The sequence below is a fragment of the Schistocerca nitens genome, chromosome 6, assembly GCF_023898315.1.
Source record: "Schistocerca nitens isolate TAMUIC-IGC-003100 chromosome 6, iqSchNite1.1, whole genome shotgun sequence".
NCBI lineage: Eukaryota > Metazoa > Arthropoda > Insecta > Orthoptera > Acrididae > Schistocerca > Schistocerca nitens.
The window spans coordinates 236,728,349-236,749,033 of NC_064619.1; the positions used below are offsets into that span (position 1 = coordinate 236,728,349).

Below are 20,685 nucleotides of genomic sequence, written 5' to 3' on the forward strand. Positions count from 1 at the left end.
TTTTAGTAATTGCCATTCTTGACGTTTAAGGCATTCACCCGTGAAAGAATTGTTAAATTACTGCCATTATTTAATTTGTTGTTGATTTTAAATAAATTATGTGTGATTAAAAGAAAAGCCAACCAATAATAACTGATTACGGAGCCGCCCACAATCGTAACCGAATCCTGCCTTCCTTGACTATCTTGCAATCCTGCAAATATCGTCGAAGAGTGGCATCGTTCCTCTTCAAGTGTCGAGCGATTCGCCGATTGCTCAAACGAACTTCTTTGCGCCCAACTTCACACCCTTTCTCAAATGCTGACATCTGCGTATATTGTAAGCGTAGGCTTCTGCTATCATTGTCAGAGTCTTCTGAATCTGTGACCGCACTCTGAACGGGTAAAACTTAAGATGTTTCAGATGCTATTGGAAGTGGCCTTCGTCATGGTGTATCTTTTTTTTTTTTTTTTTGCAAAAAACATAAATTACTCCATGAGGAACGCCACGTGCGATTCTGGCCGAAACGTCGGAAGTCTTGAACATTGAGAATGCGGTCATAGACCGAGAAGAATTTTGTTAAATGTAAATGTCGTGTGACTGGGGCCTCCCGTCGGGTAGACCGTTCGCTGGGTGCAAGTATTTCGATTTGACGCCACTTTGGCGACTTGTGCGTCGATAGGGATGAAATGATGATGACTAGGACAACAGAACACCCAGTCCCTGAGCGGAGAAAATCTCCGACCCAGCCGGCAACCGAACCCTAGCCTTAGGATTGACATTCTGTCGCGCTGACCACTCAGCTGCCGGGGGCGGACAAGAATTTTATTGACCTCCGTATATTCTTCACGCGCCTGTGGGATGCATAAATACAGTGCAGCCGAGTACACGGAATGAAATATACAAAGACTTTATGCCCTGGTATCGACAGGTCCCCTGTTTACTAACCTAGCCAGCTGCGCGGTGAAATCGCGCTGCAGCGTCACACGTTCATCCATCGGCCGCCATAGTTTACAATTTTGCTTTTTGCGTCGATAATTGTTTGAATATCAATTTGTGACCAATGTGCATAACTCCTTCGTGGTGTGTCATTATCTTTTTTTTCCTAAAGTTTAACTTCATGGGCGGATGAAATAACTGACTACACCATTTTATCTAGATCTATTAGCATCAAGCTTTTTCTTGGGTAACAATAGCCATCTTTTCCCGTAGCTTCCTGAAGACCACCTCTGTTGAAAATTTTTTTTTTGGTATCAGTTACCCTTAAAACTTAAGCTTTTGTTTCTCCTTTTCACCGTTCGATAGTCGTTTAGTTGAATCTTGAAAGGCACTCTACAGATAAAGTTATTTAATAGAAACAATTTCGATTCGTTAGTAGTACTGTTAGAATAATCCACCATTTGTGGGAGTCGGGTCACTATTTTTGTTGGTAGTTTTCGCGGCGCGTGCTCCATGAGTGACTTATATGAGTGAGGTAGGTTTATCAGGCGTATTGCATACGTGTACTAAATTTCCAAGTACACCTTAAGGCCGAGATTATTTTTAGTTGCCTGTGAATCTTCTGTGTTGTACAGTCGTGGTCTATGAATTTTTTTCGTTTGTGATGTTTCCCCGGACATCATGAGAGATGGTCCCGGTTCCGCTGAGACGCCAAGACTGCCTAACTAGGAGCACCACTGAAGATGTCAAGCATAGATCTTGTCGAAACGGCTGGAGGAATTAAGTTTGACTGATCACGACCATACAACGCGGAAGATTCACGAGCAACTAGGGCAGCAACGGTGAAAGCCTTCATCATAGGATGAAATTATTTTTCTTGAAAAAGTGTATCTGTGAATTGGTTAGCTTTCAAGACTCGGCAGGATGTTGATCAAGCTGTGATATCGAGAAAAAAATGAGGCATGATAGGTAATTGGTGCCGAAAAAAAGGATTTCCAGGAAAGAAATACCAAATTTCTCTTTTTTTCGGTACAATTACCCAACATTGCCCCGGTCCTGAAATTCACCAATAAAAAGTAAAGTTATCAGTTTGGTAGATTTCCTTCCACACAAAGATTCAACATCTTATTAAGTAAATGATAATGCGATGTATGTAGTTTGCTTTAACGAGGGCCGTTCATGAAAAAAAAAAATTATTTGAAAGATGCACAAATCCCACAATTCAGAAAGATAAGGCAATGAAATTTTGTACCATGCTTTACATGATAATAACACATTTACTGATAAGTTTCTTGGATTATATATATTTCACTTTTTATGGAATTTAAAAATTTTATTTTCAAATAGTAATATATGTTCCTTTTTCTGGAAAACTATGCAAGAGATTACTAAAAAGTTTTCTCTGTTTTATCTCTTTGCATATTGTAACCTTTTGTGACGAAGTTTTTTGAATACATCGAATAGGAGAATTTTAATAATTTTCTAATTATAAATCTGTAGGTATAATATAACATTGATGAAAAATTCAAAGCACTTTATCACATATCTCAGTTTACACTAAGAATTTCAAAATGTACTCTTGAGACAACATTTACCGGGTATATATAAATAATTGCACAAAATTTCACAATTCTTGCCTTCATATATTCTGAGAAAAAGGTACATCAACTTTAAAAAAAGATTCTCAGGGAATGCAATTTTAAGTTCAGTCTAACGTTTTTTTCTCATGTCATCTGTTCAGAAGGCCCCATATTTGTTCTCAGGGTCCTCTACCCCTACAAGCTCCTTTTTTTGTTTCTTATTTTCTGCCTCCTTTCATTTACCAGGTCTTCAAATGACTTATCAGCTGCAGAGAGGCACTGTAAATCTATTTCTCATTTGTGGGTTCTTGCTGTTTCACATGTCTTGCACTCACTGAAGTCTGAAAATGAGTTTATCTGGCTTTCTGTACATTGTTTGCGACCGTGGCATTACTGAAGAATGAAAGAATCGAATACTTGCGTACTTCTCCGTCAGTAGCACAAAGAAAAACAAGAACTGCTTCTTCACAAACAAAGCAGTAGGTTTGTTACTGTTCCTAAGATACGGAAGGGTATCACTCGTTTCCCACTACTTACTGCAAATGTGACATCATTTGACGTCATGCTCAATATCGAGGATCGCATGATCAGCTGCCGACTTTCTTTAGCGTTCGATACGGGCCTCTCACAAGACTTCATACACACCTATAGGAGACTTCGGAATGATTTATTATAATTATTACTGTAATTAAATGTCAGGTAATGATTTATAGACGGTTAATGGCATCATATAAGAGTGTTCCCTCAGGAGTGAGTTGTTTGTTCAAAAATGGTTCAAATGGCTCTGAGCACTATGGGACTTAACATCTATGGTCATCAGTCCCCTAGAACTTAGAACTACTTAAACCTAACTAACCTAAGGACATCACACAACACCCAATCATCACGAGGCAGAGAAAATCCCTGACCCCGCCGGGAATCGAACCCGGGAACCCGGGCGTGGGAAGCGAGAGCGCTACCGCACGACCACGAGCTGCGGACAGGAGTGAGTTGTTATCGTCAATAATTTACGAATTGGGCATGAAACACGATTTTATTATAATTTGCAATATGCAGTTTCAAGGTAACGGAGCATTGAAAATTTATCACGAACACGTCACCATTATCATTAAGTGTCAATTAATAACGCATCAACGACATAAGCCTTCGAGGGAGCCTATGTCGGCAAAGAAAGGAGGCAAATATCACAAGACTAAGTGCTAGTGTACATTGAAAGTTGCTGACATTTTACACACACAGACCCTGAAGAAATAAAGAGAAAGGTGTATTCCCACAATTATCGCTACTTAACACTGAAGTATGATACGTTGCAGTGCACGAAAATTCATAAAATGATCATTTTGTTGTTCATATGTTTCTGTCATGTACTTGTGTAACGTTATTCTGTTAAATAAAGCTTTGGAAAAGAAAGTGTAGTGAATAACGTCATGGTTTCAAGTGTCGTGACGTGTGAGTTCGCATCTCGCTACATGCAATTCTTTTATGATGTCAAAATAACGTAAGCTCTGGAGGAAGTGTTGTGAAGGTAGTGTTACTCGATACGGAACAGAGTCACAAATGATCTGTAAAATCAAAAAGAATATATCACAGCCTTCTAGATGCATCCTATGTAATATTACTTGAAAGTAATACACGGAATCGTTGTTCACCGAGCTAGCATTGAAGTGTTGTTCCAAAAAGTGGTTTTGACTGGAAGGTCGCATCACAGATTTAATTTTCATCATTGAAACTTTGAGAACTTTACTGTGTCGTCCGAACAAGACACAGTCAGGGCAAAAGCACCGCAGGCGGAAAGATGCGAGCTGGTGCCAGTGCCATAAAGACTCGCCACTCGCGCGAGTTCCACCAGCGATGACGATGAAGATATCTAATTCGCCTCGGCCAGTTGCCGGCCGTGTACAATCCGCCAATTACCGGACGACAACGGACAAAAAAGAGAAGAGCACCTCTCGCCCACTTGGTTATATATCTACATTTGTACTCCGCAAGCCACCCAACGGTGTGTGGCGGAGGGCACTTTACGTGCCACTGTCATTACCTCCCTTTCCTCTTCCAATCGCGTATGGTTCGCGGGAAGAACGACTGCCGGAATGCCTCTCTCTAATTTTAGATTCGTGATCTCCTCGGGAGGTATAAGTAGGGGGGAGCAATATACTCGATACCTCATCCAGAAACGCACCCTCTCGAAACCTGGACAGCAAGCTACACCGCGATGCAGTGCGCCTCTCTTGCACAGTCTGCCACTTGAGTTTGCTAAACATATCCGTAACGCTATCACGCTTACGAAATAACCCTGTGACGAAACGCGCCGCTCTTCTTTGGATCTTCTCTATCCCCTCCGTCAACCCGATCTGGTACGGATCCCACACTGATGAGCAATACTCAAGTATAGGTCGAACGAGTGTTTTGTAAGCCACCTCCTTTGATGATGGACTACATTTTCAAGGTCTCTCCCAATGAATCTCAACCTGGCACCCGCCTTTCCAACAATTAATTTCATATGATCATTCCACTTCAAATCGTTCCGTACGCATACTCCCAGATATTTTACAGAAGTAACTGCTACCATTGTTTGTTCCGCTATCATATAATCATACAATAAAGGATCCTTCTTTCTATGTATTCGCAATACATTACATTTGTCTATGTTAAGGGACAGTTGCCACTCCCTGCACCAAGTGCCTATCCGCTGCAGATCTTCCTGCATTTCGCTGCAATTTTCTAATTCTGCAACTTCTCTGTATACTACAGCATCATCCGTGGAAAGCTGCATGGAACTTCCTACACTATCCACTAAGTCATTTATATATATTGTGAAAAGAAACGGTCCCGTAACACTCCCCTGTGGCACGCCAGAGGTTACTTTAACGTCTGTAGACGTCTCTCCATTGAGAACAACATGCTGTGTTCTGTTTGCTAAAAACTCTTCAATCCAACCACACAACTGGTCTGATATTCCGTGGGCTCTTACTTTGTTTATCAGGTGACAGTGCGGAACTGAATCTAACGCCTTCCGGAAGTGAAGGAAAATGGCGTCTATCAGGGAGCCTGTATCTAATATTTTCTGGGTCTCATGAACAAATAAAGCGAGTTGGGTCTCACACCATCGCTGTTTCCGGAATCCATGTTGAGTCCTACCGAGTAGATTCTGGGTTACCAGAAATTACATGATATGCGAGCAAAAAACATGTTCTACAATTCGTGCACCCAGATTCGTCGTTGAGTACACCATCGCAGGCGCTCCTGTCTGTGATGAAGCGTCAAGAGTAACCGCAGCCATGGTCTCCGAGCTGATAGTCGACGCTGCTGCAAACGTCATCTAACTGTTCGTGCAGATGGTTGTTGTCTTGCAAATGTCCCCATGTGTTGACTCAGGGATCGAGACGTGGCTGCACGGTCCGTTACAGCCATGCGGATAAGATGCCTGTCATCTCGACTGCTAGTGATACGAGGCCGTTGGGATCCAGCACGGCGTTCCATATTACCCTCCTGAACCCACCGATTCCATATTCTGCTAACAGTCATTGGATCCCGACCAACGCGAGGAGCGATGTCGCGATACGATAAACCGCAATCGCGATAGGCTACAATCCGACCTTTACCAAAGTTGGAAACGTGATGGCACGAATTTCTTCTCCTTACACGAGGCATCACAACAACGTTTCACCAGGCAACGCCGATCAACTGTTGTTTGTGTATGAGAAATCGATTGGAAACTTTCCTACTGTCAGCACGTTGTAGGCGTCGCCACCGGCGCCAGCCTTGTGTGAATGCTCTGAGAAGCTAATCATTTGCATATCACAGCATCTTCTTCCTGTCGGTTAAATTTCGCGTCTGTAGCACGTCATCTTCGTGGTGTAGCAATTTTAATGGCCCATTAGTGTATCATCGTTCGGGGCTGACTTAGGGAACGTTGTTTAGTGAACTGTTAGAAGTGAACAGAGAATTGTTGTACATTGGATTTGCTATGTACCGTGAAGTTTGCCTACGATTATTTGCACTTAGCCATTGAGAGCTTTTGTGTTTTATATTACACGCAGTGTTACAGACTTCATTTTTCCACAAGTGAGAAGCATAAGTAAAGGTTTTTCACCCATTTAAATTGAAAGCTAAAATTTTTGGTCAATTTCATGAACGTCCCCCGTTATAGGCACGTAGGAGAGAATGTGTCTGCACGAAGAAATTAAAAGTGAACGGAGGTACTTACGAGCTGCTGCGGCGTTGGTGATGGTGACCCAGAAGTCTATGGTCTTCTCCGGGCCTAGTTCCTCGTAGTCCCACTTCTTCTTGACGCGAACGGCGCCATTGGGCTCGACGGTGACCCAGGGGTTCTCGTCGCGGATCTTGAAGGTCTCGCGCTCCGTCTCCTTCTCCAGCTGGAAGACGACACGGCCCTCGGTCTCGCCGTCTGCCTCTGTGAACTCTATCCTCTTGGTGGGCCGCACGGCGCGCGTCACTCGGCGCTTGGTGATGCGGTGCACGCTCGGAACGACTTCAGCCACTTCTTCCGGGTCGGGGCCGGGTTCGAACTCTTTCTCGATGTCGTCGATGTGTTGTTCTTCCTCAGATATCGCCAGGAGATCTCGATCCTGCTGGACCGGGGGCGGCACGTTGAACTGGAGGAAGACGCGCGCCGGCTCGACCGCACTGCGGCTGGGCGAGCGCAGGTCGTGCGCCTCGACGATGATCTCGTAGTCGGTGTCCTCCTGCGGCGGGTCGCCGGCCAGCAGCAGTTCGCCCGTCTGCGGCACGATCACGACCAGCCGGCTGGGCGCGCCCAGGGAGAAGACGACGCGGTCCCCGTCGGCGTCCGCGGCGGAGACCTTGCCCACGGTGCGGAAGCGGCCCGGCGGCGGCACCCAGCCCACGTCGACGGGGAAGCGGTACTCCTTGCTGGAGAAGACGGGGCCGTTGTCGTTCTCGTCGAGCACGCGGACGCGCAGCGTGGTGATGGCGCGCTCCAGCCCCAGGGCGTCCTCCGCCTCGACGGTGAGCTCGTAGTCGGCCTGCTGTTCGCGGTCCAGTGGCCAGGCGGTGACCAGCGCGGCGCTGGAGCCGTTGTCCGCCTCCAGCCGGAAGGCGCCGCCGGGGTCGCCGACGAGCAGCCGGTAGAGCAGCGGGCCGCCGCGCCAGCCGGCCACCGGCTCCAGCGTGGCCACGTGTGTGCCCGCGGGCGCGTTCTCCGCCACCGTGGCCGGGTCGCGGCGCTCCTCGAAGCGCAGCATGTCGCGCCGGTCCAGCACGGCCACTTCCAGCGTCCGGTTCACGGCGCCGTCCTCCAGCACGGCGAGCGTGACGTTCCGGCCGAGCAGCGGGCGCAGGTCTGCCGTGGTCATGAGTATGTCGCCGGGCACCAGGGCGAAGTAGTCGGAGAATCCGGTGTCGAGCAGATGGTAGCTGTGGCCCTTCGGGAACTGGCGTACGTCGAAGCCGGGCCGCGTGTCGTGCGCCAGCACGACCACGTTGCGGCGCCGCGGCGGAATCCTGGTCCGCAAGGAGGCGTCAGCGGGCGCCGCGCACGCGCACCACAGCAGCACCGCCGCCACCATCAGCCGAGTCCCAGGCATCGCCACACGCCTGCAAGCACAGGCACACCTTCACTTAGATTTCTGGACAACATGGTTGTGGAGAAAAGCAGCGATTAGTATGATTAGTCAATAATTCAAAAACAATCTTAATCGCATTTATTGTTATTATTATAGTATTGGGGCCACTCCTGTTCCTCATTTATATAAATGATATGCCCTTTAGTATTATGGGTAACTTTAAAATATTTCTGTTTGCTGATGACACTAGCTTGGTAGTAAAGGATGATGTGTGCAACATTGACTCGGCAGTGCAGTAAATGACCTCAGTTCATGGCTCGTAGAAAATAAACTAACGTGAAATCACACTAAGACTCAGTTTTTACAGTTTCTAACACGCAATTCAACAAAACCTGACGTTTTAATCTCACAGAACGGGCATATGATTAGTGAAACTGAACAGTTCAAATTTCTAGGTGTTCAGATAGATAGTAAGCTGTCGTGGAAAGCCCACCTTCAGGATCTTGTTCAAAGACTTAATACTGCCATTTTCACTATTCGAACGGTATCAAAAGTGAGTGATACTTCGACACGTAAATTAGTCTACTTTGCTTATTTTCATTCACTTATGTCGTATGGTATTATGTTTTGGGGTAACTCTTCCCATTCTAGAAGGATATTTTTGGCTCTGGCGGTTCGGGCAATAAGTGGTGTGAGTTCACGAATCTCTTGCCGACCTCTGTTCACGAGTCTGGGTATTTTGACATTGCCCTCTCAATATGTATATTCCTTATTGTCGTTTCTTGTTACCAATATTAATTTATTTCCAAGAATAAGCAGCTTTCACTCGGTTAATACTCGGCAGAAATCAAACCTCCATTTGGATCGGACTTCCTTAACTCTTGAGCAAAAAGCTGTGCAGTATACTGCTGCATCCATTTTTAATAAGCTGCCACTCGAATTCAAAAATCGTAGCAGTAATCCACGCGCTTTCAAATCGAAACTGAAGAGTTTCCTCATGGGTCACTCCTTCTATTCTGCCGAGGAGTTCCTTGAATAATTAAGCTGATTCTTATTGTATTGCTGATAGCGTTTACTTAAACTTATGGACTGACTTCTTTTCAAGTTCATGAACATTTATTTTTATCTGTTATTACTTTTATGTTGTAAGTTCATGTACTGACACGTTCCATGACCTTGGAGATTTGCTTCTCAATTTGGTCATACGGAACTTGACGTGTAAATAAATTATATCGCCAACCGCTTTCAGCCCGACGCAGGGGTCATCTTCTATCGTTTCCTACCGTTATGTAGACAGGAGTGACACCACCAGCAGTCGACCAATGATGTAAACGCCCAAAAAAATGGTTCAAATGGCTCTGAGCACTATGGGACTTAACTTCTGAGGTCATCAGTCCCCTAGAACTTCGAACTACTTAAACCTAACTAACCTAAGGACATCACACACATCCATGCCCGAGGCAGGATTCGAACCTGCGACCATAGCGGTCGTGCAGTTCCATACTGTAGCGCCTAGAACAGCTCGGCCACTCCGGCCGGCGTAAACGCCCAGAAGATGACCCCTGCGTCGGGTTGAAACCGGTTGGCCGTATAATAATAATATGCGGATGATTTCGCAATACTTTCAGAAAACATGACAAAAGCAGTTACTCAAATAACAATTCTGGAAAAATTAGCAAACAGAACTGGTTTCAAAATTTCAGCGGAAAAAACAAAATTGATGACAAATATTTAAAAAAGCACCAAAATACATAGAAACACAAATAGGTAAAATAGAGCGAGTAAATAAATTTAAATATCTTGGAGAAACTATACAACAGAATGTACTAGAAAAATCTGCAATAGATGTAAGATTTAACAAAATGGAAAGAGCATATGGTTTGACCAAAAATATGTACAACAAGAAACGTATATCTAGAAAAACAAAAGTAAAACGCTACACCACGGTGGTACGACCATAATGTTTATATGGATCTGAATGCCTAACGATGAACTATAAGATGGACAAACTAGAGGTACTGGAAAGAAGGATTATTAGAAAAATAATGGGGGCAATGAAAACTGCAGATGGTTGGAAAATAAGAAGCAATGAGGAGATCTACAAAAATATAGAGAAAATATCTGAAGTAATGGCCAAAAGAACATTAACCTTTCTTGGACATCTCTACCGAATGGGTGGAAATAGACTCACAAAACAAATACTCCTTAATTTCTGGAAGAAGAAATCGCCAATAGCATTGATTACAGAAGTAAGAAAGATCTTGAAAGAAACAACATCAAAGAATCAGAAATAGCAGAAAGAAACTGTTTTAAAAACAAAATACTAAATTTGGAAGGCTTTCAAAGCAGAAGAAATAAAAAATCGGGAACAACATGGACAGAAGAAAGGAAGAGACTTCATAGGGAGAAAATGAGGGAATACTGGAAAAATAGGAAACAACAACAAAGGAAGAAGAGGAACTGAAGTTGTTAACGTGATCCTAGTTGGTCAATACAATTGTAAAAAAAAATGCGATTAAGACTGTTTTTGAATTATTGACACCTTCACTTAGCTGCTAGAAAAAACTTGCAGAATGCATTAACTCAGAAGTGCTACATTACCTTATAGGTAATACGAAGGTAATCCCAAAAGCAACGTCTCCCATTTTTTTTATAAGTACAGAACTCTGTTTGTGTGGCAGTTGATCGCACTGTTATGAAGAGTCCTTCACGCGTTGTGTATAAACATGAGCACGCCGCGCTGAGGCGCTCAGTCTTGGCTTGGCAGCCGTTGAGAATGGAGCTCCCGTTGGATGTTACCGCCAAGTGTGTATTGCTCCCAGTTATTCTGTTCGACGGAAGTGTATCGTGGGTCGTGTATGGATGTTAAAAATGTTCGTAAGTGGTGTAGAGAGTTTGCAGCTGGTCGGGCCGAAATTCAAGACGAACAAACGACCGGGAGACCGACAATTTCTGAGGAGACGATATTGAAGGTTGAGCAAAGCATGCGTGAAGATCGGCGGATCACCCTGGATGATCTCTGCACGTTGGTTCCTGAGGTTTTCCGAAGCACCGCTCACAGAACTTTAACGGAAACTTTGAACTGCCGGAAGGTGTGCGCAAGATGGGTGACACGCATGCTGACTGAGGACCACATGCGGCAACGAGTTGATGCTTCCCGCCCATTTCTTCATCGCCTTGCAGCCGAATAGGACAACTTTCTGCATTCAGTTGTCACGGGTGACGAAACCTGGGCATACTACTTTACACCTGAGACCGAGCAACAATCACGCCAGTGGCGGCATCCTTCTTCACCAAAGCCGCGGAAATTCAAACAAACACAGTCTGCCGGTAAAGTCATGACATCCGCTTTTTGGGATCGGAAAGGGGTATTGTTGGTCGACTTTATGCCCACTGGGACCACAGTTAACGCTGACAGGTACTGTGAGACTCTGAAAAAACTCAAATGGGCAATTCAGAACCGGAGAAGAGGAATGTTGAGCAAGGGCGTACACATTGTCCATGACAACGCTCGCCCACACATCGCTCGGCAAACCGTTGCTCTCCTGCAACAGTTTCAGTGGAACATAATCACCCACCCACCCTATAGTCCTGACTTGGCGCTCGGTGAGTATCACCTGTTCCCTAGGTTAACAGAACATTTCGCTGGAAAGTGATTCAGCTCCGAAGACGAGGTGAAAGAAGAGGTTCATATCTGAACAGCTTGGCGGCGAGCTGGTATGACATGCGCATACAACAACTACCACGACGTCTACAAAAATGCATCGACAATAGTGATTATGTCGAAAAATATCTAAATGTTGAAGCTGTAAACTGATGTAAACCATTGTAGAAATAAACACGTCTATGAACTTATAAAAAAATAGGAGACCTTACTTTTGAGATTACCCTCGTAGGTAGTATACAAGAGATTCAATTTACCGACGGAGATGATCAAACTCTATCACAATAGTATACCGACAGCCATTGTAGGTTACGGTTCGGGAGTCTGCGCACACAGGCTCACGAGGGTCGTGCATGTCATGGCCGTGAGAATGGGGCAAAGGAATACGTTGTTATGTTCGGTAGGGGCTTATAGGGCATCACCAGGAGGGACTTTTCTGGTGATAATGCGGCTTTGTCCCCTAGACATCAGGCCGTATGGTTCTGGGTTAAAAAAGGTGGAAAATGGAAAGACAAGGGAAATTATGGGTGTTCAAGTAGGGCATAAGAAGTCAATTAAAAGAAGGGGGATAGAATTATTGCAAGAATCGTGCGAGCTGAAGTTACTGGAAGAAGAACGTTTCTACTCCTACCAGGTGTTATGTAACGGTAAACTATGACGTAATTCAAGCCAACGAGGGGATTATTTCACTTTCTCACTGGCCACGGACCATATCCGGCATATTTATGCCACTTTGGGAGAAGGTTTACGCCTTCGTTTGACAGTGGATCACAGGGGGAACCCCCGATCGCGTGCTTTTAGAGTGCCCCCTGCACGATGATTCGGCAGCTCCATTACGGCAGAAAGTACCCAACTCATTGCGGCAATAAGGTATATTTCAAATCTTAAATAACCTGGCCAACGAGGTATCACGCAAGGTTCTTCAGGAAACTTGGGGGATAATCGCGACAATGAGCAAAACATGAGATGTACACCTGGTCACACCAATCCCATATCGCCAGGGCGTGGACTCTCCGACCGCCGTAACGGTCGGGGTCCGCCACACTCTGGACTAGGGGGAGAAGGATGTGTCGAACACGTGACTCGACAATCGTACCCAACTTGACGTAGGACAGGTTAGTGTAATGGAAATTACTCGTAGGGTAGAGGAGCGGACAGAGGTTCAGAGCACTCTCTTGTCCTTGGGGTGGGAAACTGCCCCTAAAGGCGGAAGAATCAGCAATGATCAACGGCACGAGGATGCAGAAGGCAATGGAAACCACTGCATTAAAGACACGTAACGTGTATCCACAGGACATGTGGCCTGTAATTGAAGAAGTGTCACGATGATCTCTCCATAGCCCAAAGATTGAGGAATAGCCCCCATTCGGATCTCCAGGAGGGGACTGCTAAGGGCGAGGTTACCATGAAAAAATATTGAATAATCAACGAAGGGATAACGTTCTACGAATCGGGGCGTGGAATGCCAGAAGCTTGAACGTGGTAGGGAAACTAGAAAATCTGAGAAGGGGAATGCAAAGGCTCAATCTAGATACAGTAGGCGTCAGTGGGATGAAGTGAAGTGAAGTGAAGTGAAGTGGAAAGAAGACAAGGATTTCTGATCAGATGAGTATAGTGTAATATCAACAGCAGCAGAAAATAGTATAACGGGAGTAGGATTCGTTATGAATAGGAAGGTAGGGCAGAGAGTGTGTTACTATGAGCAGTCAGTGACAGGGTTGTTCTTCTCAGAATCGACAGTAAACCAACACTGACAAAGACAGTTCAGGTATACATGCCAACGTCGCAGGCTGAAGATGAAGAGATAGAGAAAGTGTATGAGGATATTGGAAGGTTAATACAGTATGTAAAGGGGGATGAAAAACTAATGGTCATGGTAGATTGGAATGCGGTTGTAGGAGAAGGAGTAGAAGAAAAGGTTACAGGAGAATACGGGCTTGGGACAAGGAATGTGAGAGGAGAAAGACTAATTGAGTTCTGTAACACGTTTCAGCTAGTAATAGCGAATACTCTGTTCAAGAATCATAAGAGGAGGAGATATACTTGGAAACGGCCGGATGGCACGGGAAGATTTCAATTAGATTACATCATAGTCAGACAGAGATTCCGAAATCAGATTCTGGGCTGTAAGGCATACCCAGAAGTAGATATAGACTCAGATCATAATATACTAGTGATGAAGAGTAGGTTGAAGTTAAAGACATTAGTCAGGAAGAATCAATACGGAAAGAAGTTGTATACGGATGTGCTAAGGAATGACGAGACACAGTTGAAGTTCTCTAAGGCTACAGACACAGCAATAAGGAATAGCTCAGTAGTCAGTACAGTTGAAGAGGAATGGACATCTCTAAAAAGGGCCATCACAAAAGTTGGGAAGGAAAACATAGATACAAAGAAGGTAACTGCTAAGAAACCATGGGTAACAGAAGAAATACGTCAATTGATCGATGAAAGGAGGAAGCACAAAAATGTCCCGGGAAACTCAGGAATACAGAAATACAAGTCGCTGAGGAATGAAATAAATAGGAAGTACAGGGAAGCTAAGACGAAATGACTGCAGGACAAATGTGAAGATATCGTAAAAGAAATGATTGTCGGAAGGACAGACTCAGGATACAGGAAAATCAAAACAACCTTCCGTGACATTAAAAGCAACGGTGGTAACATTAAGAGTGCAACGGGAATTCCACTGTTAAATACAGAGGAGAGAGCGGACAGGTGAAAAGAACACACTGAAAGCTTGTATGAGGGGGAAGATTTATCTGGTGTGATAGATGAAGACACAGGAGTCGGTTTAGAAGAGATAGAGGATCCAGTATGTATCAGAATTTAAAAGAGCTTTGGAGGACTAAAGATCAAATAAGGCGGAAGGGATGGATAACATTCCATCAGAATTTCTAAAATCATTGGGGGAAGTGGCAACAAAACGACTATACACGTTGGTCTGTACAATGTATGAGTCTGGCGATATACCATCTGACTTTCGGAAAAGCATCATCCACACAATTCCGAAGACGGCAAGATTTGACAAGTGTGAGAATTATCGTACAATCAGCTTAAAAGCTCATGCATCCAAGTTACTTACAAGAATAATATAGAGAAGAATGGAAAAGAAAACTGAGGACGCGCTAGGTGACGATCAGTTTGGCTTTAGGAAAGGTAAAGGCACGAGAGAGGGTATTCTGACGTTGCGGTTAATAATGGAAGCAAGACTAAAGAAAAATGAAGACTCGATCGTGGGATTTGTAGACCTGAAAAAAGCGTTCGACAACGTAAAATAGTGCAAGATGTTCGAAATTCTGAAAAAAGTACGGGCAAGCTGTAGTGAGAGACAGGTCATATACGATATGTACAACAGCCAAGAGGGAATAAATAAGACTAGACAACCAAGAACGAAATGCTCATATTAAAAAGAGTGTAAGACAAGGATGCAGCCTTTCGCACCTTCTGTTCAATCTGTACATCGAGGAAGCAATGATCGAAATAAAAGAAAGATTCAGGAGTGTAATTAAAATTCAAAAAATGGTCCTAATGGCTCTGAGCACTATGGGACTTAACATCTTAGGTCATCAGTCCCCTATAACTTAGAACTACTGAAACCTAACTAACCTAAGGACATCATACATACCCATGCCCGAGGCAGGATTCGAACCTGCGACCGTAGCGGTCGCGCTGTCCCAGACTGTAGCGCCTGGAACTGCTCGGCCACCCTGGCCGGCTTTAAAATTCAAGTTGAAAGGATATCAATGATACGATTCGTTGATGACATTGCTATCTCGAGTGAAAGTGAAGAAGAATTGCATGATCTGCCGAACGGAATGAACAGTCTAATGAGTACAGAGAATGGATTGAGAGCAAATCGAAAAAAGACGAAGGTAATGAGAAGTAGTAGAAATGAGAACAGTGAGAAACTTAACATCAGGATTGATGGTCACGAAGTAGACGAAGTTAAGGAATTCTGCTACCTAGGCAGTAAAATAACCAATGATGGGCGGAGCAAGGAGGAGATCAAAAGCAGAGTAACAATGGCATTCCTGGCCAAGAGGAATCTACTAATATCAAATGTCGGCCTTAATTTGAGGAAGAAATTTCTGAGAATGTACGTCTCGAGTACAGCACTTTATGGTAGTGGAACATGGACTATGGGAAAATCGAAACAGAAGAAAATCGAAGTATTTTAGGTGTGATGCTACATACGAATGTTGAAAATTAGGTGGACTGATAAGGTAAGGAATAAGGAGGTTCTGCGCAGGATCGGAGAGGAAAGGAATATGTTGAAAACACTGACAAGAGAAGGAACATGATGATAGGACATCTCTTAAGACATCAGGGAATGACTTCCACGGTACTAGAGGGAGGTGTAGAGGGCAGAAACTGTGGAGGAAGACAGAGATTGGAATACATCCAGCAAACAATTGAGGATGTCGGTTGAGGGAATTCGTGGCGGGCCGCATAAGAAAAAGTATTAGACAGATCGAAGATTGCAACGATAATTAAAGACTTTTGGGCCAGCCCAGTCCTAGGGGCACGCCCCCTGGGATCAGCTCGCTGGGCGTGCCCATCTCATAGTAGATTTATATGAAACTGGCACAGCCTGTAACGCTGCAGGTAGTGTAGAGTAGTTGATTAGCATAGAATATCTTCAATACGGAGTCATAGTACTTAAAGATAACAACATAACTTGCCTGTAGCAGATCAGTTACTAACACACTACTTGTATATTGTCGATCAGCTCGAACAATAAATTATTGTAACACTGATACGAACCAGTAATTATATAAGGTAGTAGTTTATCATCTATAAAAATATAAACTGGATAAAGAATTTTAAAAAAATGACTACATTAACACCCAAAGGCGGAAATAAATGGCTACAGGGTGGGGCACGGAAAACCGTCCCCGTGTGCTAGACGGTTCACTCTCACCCACCAATTATCATTTATTATTTCGAAGCAGTTGCGACTACCTTTTGTACTCTTAGTATGACAGCCGTCGAGACTTGATTAAAACGTGTCAAGTAAATACACTGGCGGAAAAAAATAGTACACCCTTTTAGAAATTTCGAATTCACTGAAGATTTATCGTTGCTACAGTGCATATGGAGTGCACGAAATGATTACATTTACGGATTTACATAACAACACAGGCGGTTCTGAGGTACTGTGTAGCGACTCTTTGTGTAACACTTACATTAGTACATCGTTAGATTTCACGGGCGGCAGTGCACGCACTGACTCTAGCATCCAATCGATCTTACAGATGGCGAATACTGTCCCGGGATATGTTATCCCACACCCGCTCGACCTGTTCACGCAGTTCTTAAGAGGTGTCGGTCGACGAGTCGTACGACTCACTTCTCATCCCATCATATCCCACGCATGCTCGACTGGAGACCAGGGAAGCTGCTGCACGTAGAGTTTCACGGGCACTGTGTGGAGCGAGCATTAACCATTTGGATCGACACAACATCTTCAAGTTGCAAGAATGGCCACGGCCATTTTATGCGGCTTTATGACGGCAGGGTTACATATCAAACTACTTTTACACAATATGATGTTGCCCCAGAAATATGAAACGCTTTATTGACATTAAATAACTTCGCAACCGAGACTGTTTTTATTCCGCAATAATTCCAAACCGTTTTCTGTAGCACCCTGCCACGATGGAATAGCGATTTTTTTATAAAACTTGTGAATTACTGTACGTGGTCATTTCGAACAATTGAGAGTGGAATATTGTACCCGCTGCTGTATTTCGTGAATGATGAAACGTGATACCTTCAATTGGACATGTGGACTCCCAGAACACTAGATACTGGTCAACAAACAACCTCTCTAGAATGAATGAGGAACCTATCACGGTGAAAAAATCGGAGTGTTGTTTGCCGTGCTCAACAAGTCGGATTGTGGGTGTCACATTTTTTTGAAACAATGATAAACACTGCTGTGTATATGGAAGCTTTGAGTAAGTTTACGTATAGTTGACCTCCATGAAAATACGTATGCTGTCTTTCAACAGGATGTCACACCTAACGCAAGTCAGTCTTACGAATTCATGAAAGGTTAACAGCAGAAAGGATTGTCAGGAAAATGAATTGTGGCCGCCGCGTTCGCCGGGCCTAACCACTTGTGACTTTCATCTTTGTGCAAGTCTGAAGGAAAAAAGGAAATGAGCGTTTGGCGTAATTGGCCGGGAGGCCCTTTGCGCGGCAGGTCCGGCCGCCTTGGTGCAGGTCTTATTACATTCGACGCCACATAGGGCGACCTGCGCGCCGGATGGGTATGAAATGATGATGAAGACAACACAACACCCACTCCCTGAGTGGAGAAAATCCCCGACCCAGCCGGGAATCGAACCCGGGCCCCTTAGGACGGCAGTCTGTCACGCTGACCATTTTAAAAAAATTTAATGTCATTTTGTTAGTTTTCGTTCGTTGTATCTGCTCGGGGTGGACGTCGCAAGACACCAGTTTCAGTTAGTCGTTGATCCATTAACACAGTTTTTTATTGCAGAGGGCAGCTAACTCACCGACCGAACACGCTGAGTTAACGTGCCGGCTGACCATTCAGCTATCAGGGCGGATAGTCTGAAGGAGAAAGTATACGGGAATAACCTGTTAACGCAGGAGGACTTGAAGGACAAGATTCGTAATGAAATTTTTGATAACTGATGCGGCAGAGTTGCGCAGAGTGTACAGTAACATATTACGGTGCGTGCAAAAGTGTATTCAAGCGCAACGTCATTTTCAGCACCTAGCGCACTGTAAGGTAAAAAATAAGCTTAATTCAGTAAATATTGAACTTTGCATTAGCTTATTTGTTATTTATTTACTATCTCATTATTGCATGTTTATTTATTTGTTGTTGTATCTACTTGTGACGGGCAGCAATTCGTGCAGTATTGGCGAGCAGTCTGTACTTCAGGGCCGGTTTTTCGTGCGCCACGTTCTACTTATCCCTTTCTTATTTCTGTATCCACCTAGGCCGCTAAAGTGTACACACACAAAATGTAAAAAAGATGACTATATCTTCAAAACTGTTTTCAGCAGTCCTAGAAAAAGCAGTGTCTAAATTGAATTGGAAAACAAAGGAAATACAAGATCTCGGAAAGATATTAAATAACCACAGGTCTGCTGACGATATTGTCCCTATGAAAATAATGCAACAGAAGTTCAAATACTGCTTAGCGAACTTGAGTTAGTTTGCTGTGACGTTGGTCGAAAATGAGCATGAAAAAACCAGTCATGATGAATGAATGGACACTGGAGGGCAATACGAAGGGCCTTCAATAAGATATGAAACACAGCGTTTTTTTCCCTGCCAGGTTCGGTTGAAAAAATGTGGGGCTGGTTGTGGGACTTGGTGTAATATTACCGCTTCAGCTCTTAAGTTTCACGAATTTGCGACTGGTGGCAGTTCCATACTAACAGAGAGCTGACATTGAGCGTCTTGTGGGGGAAAACCAGAGCATCGTAGATATTCAAGGGCGCTTGCAGAATGTCTACGGAGACCTGGCACTGAATAAAAGCACGGTGATTCGTTGGGTGAGGCGTCTGTCATCATCAAACAAGATCTGGTAAACCCGTCCCATTTCTGCTTGCCGGCCGCCCGCACGCACCTGTGACACCTCCAGTGTTGAAACGTGCGGACACACTCATTCGATGTGATCGACGGATCACAATCAAACCACCTCGCTGCACAAGTGGGCGTCTCTGTTGGTAGTGCTGAAAAACTCATACATCATTTGTGTAACTCAGAGATTTGTGCCCTCTGGGTTTTTCGTCGTCTAGCAGATCATAAAGAGCAACGAGTTTCGCCCATTCAAGGATGCACTCCGCAGGAAGCTGTACCTGGATGATGGGGATTTTATGATGCAGCAAGGTGTTGGCTCCGACGTCGACCATTGGAGTGGTACCACACAGGACTACACTAACGTGGCGCAAGGCCGTCGTACTGAATGGAGATTATGTTGAAAAATAGTGTTTTGTAGCCAAAAGAGTGGGGAATAATATGGTAAATTGGAAATATGAGTAAATTAATCTGCTTTCAGAAAAAACAGATGGCACATGTGTCATGTCGAAAACTGTGGAGAACGGTGCGAATGATTTAAGGGAGCAGATAGTATCTACATGAGGTTTGCGGAAAACACTGTATCCTACCGCTCAACTGCCACAAAACTCACTGAATGCAACTTGTGAAGGAGCTGTGCAAAATGACATTTTGTTATCATACAATGTACAAAAGTCAGTGATTTGAAAATAATAAAAGAAATTCGAGAGTCGGGAAAACATTGAACACGCTTCGTAAAGTGCAAAGGGTACATAATACGTATATCTGGGTCAGTTTGTGAATATGAAGCGAGAAATAAAACCAGAAATATTTCATCGTATTAAATTGGGTTGGCAAGTTTAATATTTGAAATCTAAAATGGCTAAGCTGAAGAAAACAATTTTTGACCAATGTATATCGCCAGGAATAACTTATGACTGTAAGACATCGACATTAAATGAGTTCATTGTTAGAAAACTAATAGTAACACAAAGATAAATGGAACGATTAACGATGGACGGGATGGAATAAGTGATGGCTCTGAGCACTATGGGACTCAACTGCTGTGGTCATAAGTCCCCTAGAACTTAGAACTACTTAAACCTAACTAACCTAAGGACAGCACACAACACCCAGCCATCACGAGGCAGAGAAAATCCCTGACCCCGCCGGGAATCGAACCCGGGAACCCGGGCGTGGGAAGCGAGAACGCTACCGCACGACCACGAGATGCGGGCCAGGAATAAGTGAAAATATTCAAATATTTATCAGTGGTTTCTAAGATACTGCTACACAAATGTAATCGTAATGGGTATGCCGCAGGTGACATTAAATCAGTGAACCGTTTCATTGGCAGTTTATGCGGCAAATTGTACTTAAAAAAATGCTACCATTGACATCATTCCATTAAATAATTTCGTTTCTCCTTTA

General features: G+C 44.1%; 1 protein-coding gene across 1 annotated transcript in view; it reads right to left on the minus strand.

Annotated features, from left to right (window-relative positions):
* Positions 1-1,149: 1,149 nt before the first annotated feature.
* Positions 1,150-20,685, minus strand: part of LOC126263302 (neural-cadherin-like) — a 282,686-nt gene continuing 263,150 nt past the window's right edge. Inside the window, exons 2-3 of the mRNA XM_049960390.1 lie at positions 6,706-8,075; positions 1,150-1,208 (exon numbers count right to left, since the gene is read on the minus strand). Of these exons, the coding sequence (XP_049816347.1) occupies positions 1,150-1,208; positions 6,706-8,065 (1,419 nt within the window). The 5' untranslated portion in view covers positions 8,066-8,075. The remainder of the gene's footprint in view (positions 1,209-6,705; positions 8,076-20,685) is intronic.